Source organism: Mobula hypostoma, chromosome 11 (assembly GCF_963921235.1).
Source record: "Mobula hypostoma chromosome 11, sMobHyp1.1, whole genome shotgun sequence".
Classification (NCBI taxonomy): domain Eukaryota; kingdom Metazoa; phylum Chordata; class Chondrichthyes; order Myliobatiformes; family Myliobatidae; genus Mobula; species Mobula hypostoma.
Window position 1 is genome coordinate 73,203,129 of NC_086107.1, and position 13,570 is coordinate 73,216,698.

The 13,570-nt window shown below is 43.1% G+C and overlaps 1 protein-coding gene and 1 non-coding gene across 3 annotated transcripts in view; both read left to right on the top strand.

The window, feature by feature from the left end:
- The window catches only part of mtch2 (mitochondrial carrier homolog 2), a 41,953-nt gene extending 30,734 nt beyond the window's left edge, over positions 1-11,219 (top strand). For both annotated transcript variants that reach the window (XM_063062253.1, XM_063062254.1), the window contains exon 13: positions 9,191-11,219. In XM_063062253.1, the coding sequence (XP_062918323.1) occupies positions 9,191-9,277 (87 nt within the window). In that variant the 3' untranslated portion in view covers positions 9,278-11,219. The remainder of the gene's footprint in view (positions 1-9,190) is intronic.
- On the top strand, positions 3,478-3,607 carry LOC134354439 (small Cajal body-specific RNA 14). Its single transcript, XR_010019801.1, has one exon. It is a non-coding gene; the product is annotated as a small Cajal body-specific RNA 14 (non-coding RNA).
- Positions 11,220-13,570: the final 2,351 nt, after the last annotated feature.

The window sequence follows — 13,570 nt, forward strand, 5'->3', positions numbered from 1 at the left end:
CAAGACAAGAGTTCTCATCCACCACAATTGGAATGTGTTGTATAGTGAGACCTGTAAAGTTGCCAGTTCTTTAATATCAGACTGAACAGCCTGTGGTATAGGTAGGTTGGGAAAGCAGCAAATCTGCAATTAAGAGATTTAATCCTTTTTACTTTGATAAATGTTACAATACTTGGCAGATCAGAGACCCACATTTGCTTCTCCACTCCAACTGGTAGCCAGGGTTAATGTTAAAACACATTCCCAATTCCAATGAAGTGTTAGGAAAATTAGAGTGTATGGTTCTTCAAGCATGTCTTGCTATCAATAAGATCATGGCTGATCCTGAGGCTACGTCCATACTGCGCCGGATAATTTTGAAAACGAAGCTTTTTCTCTTCGTTTTGACCCTCTGTCCACACTAAAATGGTGTTTTCATCCCCCGAAAACGTGTGTAACATGTGTAGCACTTGTTCCACTTACAAGGATAAGTGCCAGGAGGGAGATCAGTGGGGAGGGATGAGGGAGAACGAATGAACAAGGGAGTTGTGTAGGGAGTGATCCCTGCGGAAAGCAGGGGAGTGGCTGGGGGGAAGATGTGCTTAGTGCTGAGATCCCTTCCTCCACCATCAACTCTGCTCTCAAACACATCTCCTCTCACATCTGCTCTCACTCCATCCTCCCGTCATCCCACTAGGAATAGGGTTCCCTTGGTCCTCACCTACCACCCACCAGCCTCTGGGTCCAACATATTATTCTCCGTAACTTCCGCCACCTCCAACGGGATCCCACCACTAAGCACATCTTTCCCTCCCCCCCCCCCACTTTCCGCAGGGATCGCTCCCTATGCGACTCCCTTGTCCATTCGTCCCCCCCATCCCTCCCCACTGATCTCCCTCCTGGCACTTATCCTTATAAGCGGAACAAGTGCTACACATGCCCTTACACTTCCTCCCTTACCACCATCCAAGGCCCCAGACAGTCCTTCCAGGTGAGGCGACACTTCACCTGTGAGTCGGCTGGGGTGTTATACTGCGTCCGGTGCTCCCGATGTGGCCTTCTATATATTGGTGAGACCTGACGCAGACTGGGAGTTCGTTTTGCTGAACACCTATGCTCTGTCTGCCAGAGAAAGCAGGATCTCCCAGTGGCCACACGTTTTAATTCCACATCCCATTCCCATTCTGACATGTCTATCCACGGCCTCCTCTACTGTGAAGATGAAGCCATACTCAGGTTGGAGGAACAACACCCTATATTCCATCTGGGTAGCCTCCAACCTGATGGCATGAACATTGACTTCTCTAACTTCTACTAATGTCCCACCTCCCCCTCATACCCCATCTGTTACTTATTTTTATGCACACATTCTTTCTGTCTCTCTCCTTTTTCTCCCTCTGTCCCTCTGACTATGCCCCTTGCCCATCCTCTGGGTTTTTTCCCCCCCTCCCCCCTTTTCCTTCTCCCTAGGCCTCCTGTCCCATTATCCTCTCATATCCCTTTTGCTAATCACCTCTCCAGCTCTTGGCTCCATCAGTCCTCCTCCTGTCTTCTCCTATCATTTTGGATCTCCCCCTCCCCCTCCCACTTTCAAATCTCTTACTAGCTTTTCTTTCAGTTAGTCCTGACGAAGGGTCTTGGCCCGAAACGTCGACTATACCTCTTCCTAGAGATGCTGCCTGGCCTGCTGCGTTCACCAGCAACTTTGATGTGTGTTGCTTGAATTTCCAGCATCTGCAGGATTCCTCGTGCTTCATGCTGTAATACTTCATTTTCCTTGCAGTAAAAGGGAACATTTTATGCGCTGCCTTAATTACTGTACCAGCATGTTGTTTCTTTGTATCAACATTTCTCTAAACAGTGGTTTTCAACTTAAATAATCTTGTTTTACTATTCTCTTCCCAGTGTGGATAATGTCACCTTTATGCACGTTTAGCTGCATCTTTCACAGTCTTGCTCATTGAGTTAACTGTTTAATGCTTTTGCGGTCTACTCGTACTTTCTTTACAGTTTGCTTTCCCTGCTGTCTTCATATCAGCAGCAAACTTTGATTTAATACACCAGCTCCCCCTACCTTACTCATTGCTAGTTTGTAAATAGTGGTGGTCCCAGCATTAATCCCTGTTGCACTGTATGTCATGATTTATCCATGTGAAAGTGAACAGTTTATCCTTGTATTCTGTATTTTTAAAACTTAACCTGTCTTTATCTGTGCTGGTGTAATAACCCTGATGCCGTAAACATTTTGTGTCAAATGACTTTTAGAAATGCCATTACACTGCATCAACTGCTTTTCTTCTTGTCGACTCTACTTTTGTGTACTTGAGTTCTATTACATTATTCCCCTCTCATAAGACTGCCTCTTGATTTATCTGATGCTGTATTCCACATACTGAATAACTGAGGTCCCAGCAGAGATTTTTAAAAGACTTCATTTCATTATCCTTCCTCTACCTTCTACCAGATAACTAAGATCAATGCATTTTCATCAATTCATAAGTATTAATTTGCACTTTATCATATAGTTTCCATAAATCTATACAAAATATACATATGTATATTTCTGACTTTGGTTAGACTCATTAGACACAAACCATCCTTTACTAAGTGAATGAGAATCGTGTCAACAAAGCTGAGGAGTGAGCTGTATGTGAGGTATTAGGAGGTGGTTAATGTCCCTTTACTTAAGGAGGGCTGCAAGGACAAGCCAGGAAACTATAGGCTAGTGAGTCAATATTAGTGGTGGGAAAACTCCTGGAGATAGTACACGTTTGTATTTGTGTCTGGAAAGTCAGAGACTGATTAGGGGTCGTCAGCATGGCTTTGTGTTTGGAGAAAATTATGGTTAAGATGGCAGTTCTCTGGGGAGTGTTGCTGAACAGAGAAACGTACATATTCTCTGAAAGTGGCTACACAGAGTGGTGAAGAAGGTTGGTGGCATATTTGTGTCACTGAGTACAAGAGTTGGGATGTTCTGATTATGCAAGACATTGGTGAGACCACACTTGTGTGCAGTTCTGGTCACTGCAGTACAACGAATATTCACAAAGATGTTGCTGAGACTGAATGCTTGAGTTATAAGGAGAGACTGAATAGGCCAGGATTAATTTCCCTGGAGTGAAGGAGGTGGAGGAGTGAGCTTATAAAGAGTTACAAAATCACCAGGATCATAGATTGGGCAGATAGTCACACTTTTTCTTTGAAGGACATGTTTAAGGTGAGAGGGGAAAGATTTAAGAGAGGCAAGTTTATCACAGTGGCTAGTGGGTATGTGGAAAAAGCTGCCATGGGCAGGTACAATTACAATGTTTAAAAGACATTTGGATACATGGAGAGGAAAGATTTAAAGGGAAATCGGCTAAGCACAAGCCTATTTCCCACGAACCTAACTGGGACTAGTTTAGCTATATAACTTAGTTAGCATGGATTTTGGGGCAAAATGGCCTACTTCCTTGCTGAGTAACTCTAACTCTATGTCCTGCCTTATTACATACCATTGTGGATATTCTCAACTGCTACATTATCCAGCTGATATGATGTAGCTGGAATATACCACACAGATTAAGATGGTTCTCACCGACAGGCCCTGTGGAGTTAGCAGGGTTTCTGTGCGATGGTTCCTAACATCTCTTTGCAACTTGCACAAGGTTGATTCTGGACTGGGGATGCTGGCTGTTGTGCATCAAGCTGAGAGCATACACCTTTTTGCTATTCAGCTGGATTATTTTTTAATTGGGCATGTTAAGTTATATGGGCCGTAACATTTATTGAAGTTAGTTGGATAGGCTTTTACGTATTGGATAAGTTAGCTAAGCAAGGTCTGGCACACAGTATTGACCTGCCAGTCATTCATATTGTTTGCACAGGCACATTACGGACAAGACTCTGTCAAGTCCATTACTCTAGCAGTTGGATCTCTGCTCCAAGTTTGGGTCCAGGCATATGTCATTGCTTAGTATATATATGGAAGTGCACACATGCTCATCTGTACCTTGGGTGTCCTTACATTTATCCTTGTTGGAAGGTTTGCTAGTGCTACTCCAGGGGTTTAAGCTCGGGTTGCAGGGGAGTGGAACCAAAGTGCCATGGCAACTAATCAAGCCAAGTCATTTTTATTGTCATTTCAACCATAATTGCTGGTACAGTACACAGTAAAAACGAAACAATGATCCTCCAGGACCATGGTGCTACCTGAAACGACACAAAACTACACTAGACTTCAGGCCTACACGGGACTACATAAAGTGCACAAAACAATGCAAGACAGTACAATAATTAATAAACAAGACAATAGGCACAGTAAAGGACAAATTACAATATAATAAATGATGTAAATGTAAACAATGTTTTAGCAGGAATTGAGAAAGAACTGAGCAAATATTGCAAAGGGAGTGGAATGGTGTTCAGTTGAGTATGTGTGTAAGTTGGTGTCAGACTAGACTCTGGGAATTGAGGAGTCTAATGGCTTGGGGGAAGAAACTGTTACACAGTCTGGTCGTGAGAGCCCGATTGCTTCGCTACCTTTTGCCAGATGGCAGGAGGGAAAAGAGTTTATATGAGGGGTGCGTGGGGTCCTTCATAATGCTGTTAGCTTTGCGGATGCAGCGTGTGGTGTAAATGTCTGTAATGGCGGGAAGAGAGACCCCAATGATCCCCTTAGCTGATCTCTCTATCCGCTGCAGGGTCTTGCAATCTGAGACAGTGCAATTTCCGAATCAGGCAGTAATGCAGCCGCTCAGGATACTCTCTGTAGAATGTGGTGAGGATGGGGGGTGGAAGATGGACTTTTTTCAGCCTTCGCAGAAAGTAGAGACGCTGTTGGGCTTTCTTGGCTATGGAGCTGGTGTTGAGGGACCAGGTGAGGTTCTCCGCGAGGTGAACACCAAGAAATTTGGTGCTGTTAACAATCTCTACGGAGGAGCCATCGATGTTCAGCGAAGAGTGGTCGCTCTGTGCTCTCCTAAAGTCAACAACCATCTCTTTTGTTTTGTTCACATTCAGATACAGGTTGTTGGCTCTGCACCAGTCCATTAGCCACTGCACCTCTTCTCTGTATGCTGACTCATCGTTCTTACAGATGAGACCCACCACAGTCGTGTCATCGCGAACTTGATGATGTAATTCAAGCTGTGTATTGCTGCACAGTCGTGGGTCAGCAGAGTGAACAGCAGTGGGCTGAGCACACAACCCTGGGTGTTCCCCTCGTTGTGGGGAAAGCAGATGTTAAGCCTCCAGGAAGCAAAAGTTTGAGCATGGTGGGACTTTCATTCAGAGTTGCATCAATTTCAATGCAAAGAGTATTGTGGATAAGGTATATGAGCTTAGATCGTAGATCAGCACATGGAATTATGATGTTATAGCCACAAGCCACTGTATCTTTCCTTTAGGGTTCATCAGATCCTTGGGGTGGGGGGGGGGGGGCTTGCATATCTAGACAGCAAGGCACAACATCCATGATCGACCCTGACCAATGGAGGCCTCAGAGAGTGAGACATGGTTCCATGCAGGCAGGACTAGCAGATAGTATTCTAGGGTTCCATAGTTTTAGACATGATAGAAGGGGAGGTATTAAAGAGGAAGGAATGGCATTACTAGTTAGGGAAAATATCATAGCAATGCTGAGACTGGAGGGCTCACAAATTCAGGCTATGTGGATGGAACTGACCACATTATTAGGATTATATTATTGACCTCCCAATAACCAGTAGTAATTAGAGGAGCTAATTTGTAGAGAGATAGCAGACAGTTGCAAGAAAAATAAGGCTATGATAGATGATTTTAACTTTCTACATGTTAACTGGGACTCCCATACTGTAAAATGGCTGGATGGGCTAGAATTTGTCAAATATTGTAGGAAAGTTTCCTTTATCAATATATTGAGATAGTAGATCTCCTATTAGGGAACACTTTGGATCTAGTGATCATAATTCCCTTAGCTTCAGATATATATGGAGAACGATAGGACTGGTCCATGGGTTGAGATTCTAAATTGGCAAAAGGCCAATTCTGATGGCGTTAGAAGGATCTGGCAATTGTGGATTGGGATGGGTTGTTTTCTGGCAAAGGGAGGCATGGTAAGTGGAAGGCTTTCAAAAGTGAGATTTTGAGTATAGAGGTTGTATGTTCCTGTTAGAATAAAAGCCAAGTCCAACGGGTTTAGAGAACCTTGGTTTATGACAGATATTGAGGCCTTGGTTAAGAAGGAGGTGCATAACAGGTACAGGCAGGAAGGGGCAAATGAAGCATTTAAGGAACATAAGAAATACAAACGTTCGTACAAGAGCACTGATCAGGAGTACTAAAAGAAGGCATGATGTTACTCTGGCAAAAGGTGAAGGAGAATTCCAAAGGCTTCTATAAATATATATCCACTTGATGATCAGTGTGATCATCTATGCACGGAGCAGAAAGAGAAAAGGGAAGATCTTAAGTGGATTTTTGCATCTGTATTTACTTGAGAAGCAGACACGAAGTCTGTAGAATCAAGGGTTGCTGGCATGAGGCAGATTAGAGTGGATAAGTCCACAGGGTCTAACAAGGTGTCCCCTCAGATGCTTTAGGAGGCTAGTACAGAAACTGCAGGGGCCCTCACAGAGATATTTAAAATGCCCTTAGCCATGGGTGAGTCCAGAGGACTGGAGGATGGCTAATGTTCTTCCATTGTTCAAGGAAAGCTCTAAGAATAAGCCAGGAAATTATAGGCCAGTGAGCCTGATGTCAGTAGTGGGTAAATTATTGGAAGATATTCGAAGGGACAAGATATACAAGTATTTAGATAAACAGGGCCTGATTAGGGATAGTTGACATGGCTTTGTGCGTGATAGGACATGTCTATACACTTTTAGAATTTTTCAAGGAAGTTACTGAAAGTTGATGAAGGATAGACAGTGAGTGTTGTCTGCATGGACATTAGCAAGGCCTTTGACAAAGTCCCGCAAGGGAGGCTGAGCCACACTGTTCAGTTGCTTGGCAATCAAAATTGGATTCAATATTGACTTAGTGGAAGAAGCTAGAGAATGGTAGTAGATTGTTGCCTCTCTGACTGGAGGCTTGTGAGTAGTGGTGTGCTGCAGGGATTGGTGTTGAATCCATTGATGCTTGTCATCTACATTAATATTTGGATGATAATGTGGTAAACTGGATCAGCAAATTTGTGGATGACACCTAGACTGGAGGAATAGTGGACAGTGAGGAAGGCTATCAAAGCTTGCAGTAGAATCTGGACCAATTGGAAAGATGGGCAGAAAATGACAGATGGAATTTAATGCAAATACGTCTGAGACTGTAAGGAAGTAGTTGAATTTTATTACCAATTGCTATATGCTAAAATGTGTAATACAAAATGGAAGCTTGTAAAACAAACTAGTGTTAGTCTGGGATGTGAGAATGTTTAGAGAAAGTACAAGGGAACAAATCTACAGCCATGTTTTGAGAACTTAGTGTAAGTACTATTCTATAGTCTGGAGATGTGTATGGATGCACAGCCTTGAAATTAGGTACTGATGAAGGACGTTTGCAGACCTGCTGTCTCTGTTTCTAAGTTATGAGACTAAGCCGAAAGTATAAGCTAGTACCACTAAGGGATGGAAAAGTATTGAGGTAAATGTTATTTTTGTGTTATTTTTTGAAGAGGTTTTGAAGGCCTAAAAAGATTGGTGCAGTAGGGTGAACCTTCTCTTAGGCTGGGTTGTAGCTAGTTTTGAGAGAGGCAGGCAGCTAGCTAGCTAGCTGTCGGGCATTGACAGTATGTTGTGTGGAGTGGCTTTGTAAACGTAACTTTGCTAGATCAAATAACGACAGCACAAAAAGATCGTTACTTATCTTTCCACCCGTTTATTTCTTCAAGCTCAGCCGGCGAGTGAACGTGGACCTGACATCAGGGGAAGAACCTTTCTCATCTCCCTGGCGGTTCTACAAGTTCACTGCCCGATATCAGAATTGTCAGAAGTTATAAGGCTACCGATACAAAAGAACAATCGGTTTGATAACCATTCCGGTCAAGTCAATGGTGATACAGAGAACAATTAGTTTGATAACTATTCCGGCCAAGACAATGGACTATTGATACAAAAGTACAATCAATTTGTTAGACACTCCAGCCACCTTAATTAAAGAAAAGAATGTCCTACCTGGTTTTCTGGAGTCACAACTTAATTACAAAGATAAGAACATCCGTCAAATTTATGCTTTAATTAAGAAAGGAATGTTCTGTCCAATTTCCATCAGGCACTGCCTTTTGTCAAAATCAAAAGGTGTGAAAAGCCCAGAGACATCTGATGTGGATCTGGGCAAATGCTAATTATCTTGCTCCAAAGAAGGCAGCTGTGAGACATCACTCAAACACACTACAGTCACAGACATAGTCGGTACTGAATCCATTGTTTACAGGAATCTTGAGAGTCTCCCTTTCCCTTAAATTTTATCAGCTTAAGCATTATTTTGTCACTTTTCCTGCTTTTTAAAATCATTTTTCTTATGTTTTTCTTTATATAACTCAAATTACTCCTTATAACCTTTAACACATGTACATTGCCTTCTTTGATTGTTGAATCAGAACAGGGCAAGGAACAAATTTTTAAATATTTTCATTACCAAAGTGTTGCACTTTGGAAGGACAAACCAGTGTAGGACTTGCACAGGGAATGGTAGAGCACTGAGGAGTGTGGTAGAACAAAATGATTTGGATCCATTATTCCTAGAATATAGAGTCACAATTAGCTAGGGTCACATTGGCCTTCATAAATTGAGTAAAAGAGTTGGGATGTTGTATAACAAGTTGGTGAGGCCTCATGTGGAGTATTGTGTGCAGGTCTGGTCTGCTACCCACGGGAAAGATATTAATAAAATTGGAAGAGTATGGAAAAAATCTACAAGCATGTTGCCAGGACTTGAGTTATAGGACAGGTTAAGATTTTATTCCTTGGATTGTAGGAGGAGGGAAGATTTGATGGAGGTATACAAAATTGTGAGGGGTATAGATGGGATAAATGCAAGCAAGCTTTTTCCACTAAGGTTGCGTGAGACTGAAACTGGAGGTCGTAGGTTAAGGGAGAAAAGTGAAATATTTAAAGGAAACCTGATGAGGAACTTTTTCACTCAGAGTGGTGTGAGTGTGGAACGCGCTGTAGCACTCTATGACTCTGTACTTCCAGCTCCTCTCCCATTCTGTTTCAAGAGTTCCTTTCTTAATATTTCCTCATTTCTCTTTCAGGGGAACATGGGCCGAGGGAACAGTCTTTTTTTCCGGAAGGCTCCAGCTGGGCGGAATTATGCACTTGATCAGAAGCGATTTGTGTAAATGCATGTTGGCGAGGAGCTGTGAATGGGACAAACTGGGTTGTGGGCAAAGGGTGGGGGGGATGTGATTTGTATGATTTTGTTTACAATGATGTTTTTAATGATGTAGTGTTGATCCACACTGGCACAATGTATTTTATGATGGAATGAGATGGTCTGATTGAAACAAGAAACACTTTTACTTTAATTCCCTTGATGTTAACCAGGGATTAGTAGGAATGATCTTTGAGAGGTATTCCACAGTATGCCACATTAGTGGGGAGGAGGCACTCCACCAAGATCACAGCACCTTTCTAAGAAAGGTAAAAAAGACTTGGAAAATGGGGGAAATGAGGAGATTTCTGTACGCAATTAGTCACTTGCTTCACCTGCTCCCCTTGCATTCTTAATGGAAGGTTTTTGTTTCCTGCTCCCCCAAACCTTAACTTCCCGTCCTCCCCCTCCCTCTCGCACCTCCCTCACTCGGTACTCCCTGCTTGCCCATCCCATATCCCTCACCCCCTCGCACTTCAGCTCTTCACCAGGACGTGGACCGTACTGGAGACATTATATACCTCACTCCAGTCTCTGTTTGCAGTGAGATAGATCAGCGAGTCTGACCCTGTCTGGGAGGAGCTGCATAGGGGTTACACTCTGAGATCTTGAGCCCTTTCCCCACCTCACTAGCAGGCACACTAACAGCAACCTGTCCTGCAAGCATCTTTTCCCAGGTTCTTGCCATCTTCCTTATCTTAGCGTGCAATGTAGCACTGCATGCACCCTCTAGGCCAAGAGGGAGAGGTTGTCCTAATTATTTTTATTAATAAATTCATTTACTTTTATTTTCCTAATCTCATAACCAAAATTCCAGTTTGGTGACAACAGGTGGAAGGTTGGCTGATGTGAACGTTTCCATAACTGGTGCTTCAACCCCTGGGACTGTTCGTCTTCCAGTGACTGTTCCCCCACCAGCAGTGAGAAGTGGCACTCAGCCCCAGTGCTGCACTGGCACCTCTTGACTGAGGTACCACTATTAACAACAAGCCTGCCAGTCTAGAATACGTTAACTGCCATGTGTTGAAGTCTGTTCAATAAAGCAGGTTTGTGCAGCGTTCTGATTTTTCTAAAATGTATTATAGTCTAATGGTGGCTCCTCTCCAGGCAAAATAGAGCGTGGTCAAACACTAAACCACTTTGTAAATGTTATCCTGCTAAGTTCATTTAACAAGGTTTGTGTCTTGAACCAATTAAAGTAATTGATTTCAATGCAAAGAGACAATTTCAACCTCTCTGCACCCGAGTTCAGAGCATGCAGTTCCCCTCACCTTGAGCTGTGCGACAGTCTGCATTCATTTCTATAGAGTGGCTGTCACTCACCACCATCTCCATCGAGTATATAGAATCAGTGTGAAGGTTCATTCAAAGTTCAAAGTATGTATACGTTATACACCTTTGAAATTCATCTCTTCACAGGCAGCTACAAAACAAAGAAACCCAAAAGAACCCCTTTTTGGAAAAAAAGAGACTGTCAAACACTCAATGTGTAGAGAAAAAACAAATTGTTCAAACAATAGAAGTAAACAAAAAGCATTGAGAACTTTTACGAGAGTGAGTCCACAGACACAAAGCTGGGCATCAATGCAGCTGGACAGACAGAGCCAAGTAAACGTCTCTCGCATCTGGTCCTGACACCTTGATCTTTTCAATCTGGTTTGGTGCTTAAATTGGCCAAACAATGGGCCCTGTTGTTTTCATACGCTCTGGGGCCAGGGCCCTCTGCCACAATTACCCAACCTTTCGCATTTGGCCCAGCGCTTAAATTGATCATACCTTGGGTGCTTCCCCGTTCTCTGCGACGGACTTCACCTCCGCCCGCCTCGACTCTGCCTTGCCTCCGCTCACCTCTCCAATATTTGCAGTGATTGTGTACCAGAAAAAGCATTATTAATAAAGAATTTAGTTGTTTTCTTTGTTTTGTTTGCCACCAATAAGTAGTCGCTGGGCTACACCAGCACCATCTTAAACCGGCCAGAGTTTGTGATGTTGGACGTGAGTAGAGCATCAAGCAGATAATGTCTGCTGGCTCTATCAGAAAGGTAAGATATATCAGTACAAGGCTACCAACACTCTCACATATAATGTGAAGCCTGTGTGTTTGGAATTGGAAGTTAATGTAATTCAGCAGGTTCAACAAAATGGGGACCAGTGGTTGTTCTCATAGCAAACTCCTTTAAATAAGTAGCCTGAGGATTGTAGAAGTCATAGCAATGATGATCCTTCCCCTCTTCTGCTCCAGAGTTCTGAGATGTAACTACTCAGCAGTGTTATGCTAATGTAAGGAAGATTAGAGGATATTTTGATTAAGATAAACTTATAAAAGCCAGTATACATGCATCAGGAATAATTAAAACCAGTAGTTACATGTTAAACCTAACTTTAAATGGATTTTAAAAAAAATCAGAGTGAAGGGCCACAGGAGCAGCCTTCACACTCGCTCTAGACTCCATCTGATTGCAGAGTGCGTGTTGTCACATTCCACTGAGTAGACCAATACATTTGCATCGAACATTAGAAGATTCTCTGATTTTATTGAATGAGCACGAGAATAAAGAATCTCTGCAAATTCTGCAGAGAGAGGGATTTACAGATCACCACCAGAGTAGGGGGAAAGACTAAAGAAAATCAAGACTGCAGGCTAGTGTAGCCCCCGGTAAGCCTCAGGCTCACTCAGCTCGCTTTCGTCTTGGGGGAGCAGCCTTCAGCCCCGCCAAACTGGGTAATCAAGTTTGTGTAGATGCTGTGTGATGTACCCAACCATGCCAAATAACAGACAATACACCATATGTGATTAAATGGAATATCTATCACTTTATAGATTTACTGGAACTATGTAATTAATAGAGATACAATATAAAAGGAAAGTAAAAGGCAACAAACTTATCAAAGTTCAGCCACTTCGTGCACAACCGTTGGAGCTCAATTAACGGAGTCTTCTTTCCACCATTCGATCCCCTCTGACCTCCTCGACCTGCCGCCTGGGCCCAACCACGGTGGTCAACCAGACGCTCCACAGGAGTCTGTCCTCGTCTCCTCCTTGCCGAAGACCCTGTGCCTTGGACTCCCACTCGGGGTCCGTTCCGTCGCCTAGCTTACAGCATCGCGTCTCCTCTCTCTGTCCCCATGATGCCTTCTACCCCAAAGCCCGCGAAAACAATAGCTTACAGAGACACAAGAAAGAATAACATCTATCCCAGTTGGTTAACAAATGAATACAATTCTCTCTATCAGTAATTATAACCCAAACAAGCCGCTATACAGAAGCACTTTCTCAGCAGTTAACATAACAAAGAATCCATTTTCATTAGCCTTAGCAGTAACATAAAAGAAGAAAACCCTTACATTAGTATCAGTACTGAGAAGTAAGGGCAAAAGCAGGGAAAATTTAAGCAGGATTTCTGAAGAGGATGAACACTTCATACAGAATAAATCGCACAGTGTTGGAGGAACACAGTAGGCCAGGCAGCATCCATGGAAATGACAAACAGGCTGAGACCCTTCTTCAGGACTTCATACAGAATGTGAGGTCTCCTTGTAGATACCTGAAGTAATGGTATCAACACATGACCAATGCCATAAGATACAGGAGCAGAATTAGGCCATTCGGCCAATTGAGTATGCTCTGCCTTTTCATCATGGCTGCTTCATTTTCCCTCTCAGCCCCAATCTCCTGTCTCTTCCCCCCCCCCCCCATAACCCTTCATGCCCTGACTAATCAATAATTTTATCAACTTCTGCCTAAAATATACATAAGGCTTGGCCTCACAGCTGCCTGTGGCAACGAATTCTACAGATTCACCACTCTGGCCGAAGAAAATCCTCCTCATCTCCATTCTAAAAGGACAACCCTCTATTCTGAGCTTGTATCCTCTAGTCATAGACACTCCCACCATAGGAAACATCCTCTCCACATCTACTCTATCAAGGCCTTTCACCATTCAATAGGTTTCAATGAGGGCATCCCTCATTCTTCTGTATTCTAGTGAATACAGGTTCAGAGCCATCAAAAGCTTTTCATATGAAAAGCTGTTCAATCCTGGTATAATTTTCATGAACCTCCTTTGAACCCTCTCCAGTTTCAGCTCATCCTTTCTAAGGGGCCCAAAACTGCTCCCAGTACTCCAATGAGGCCTTGCCAATGCTTTATAAAATCGCAACGTTACATCCTTGCTTTTATATTCCAGTCCTCTTGAAATGAGTGCTAATATCGCATTTACCTTTCGCACCACAGACTCGACCTGCAAATTAACCTTTATGG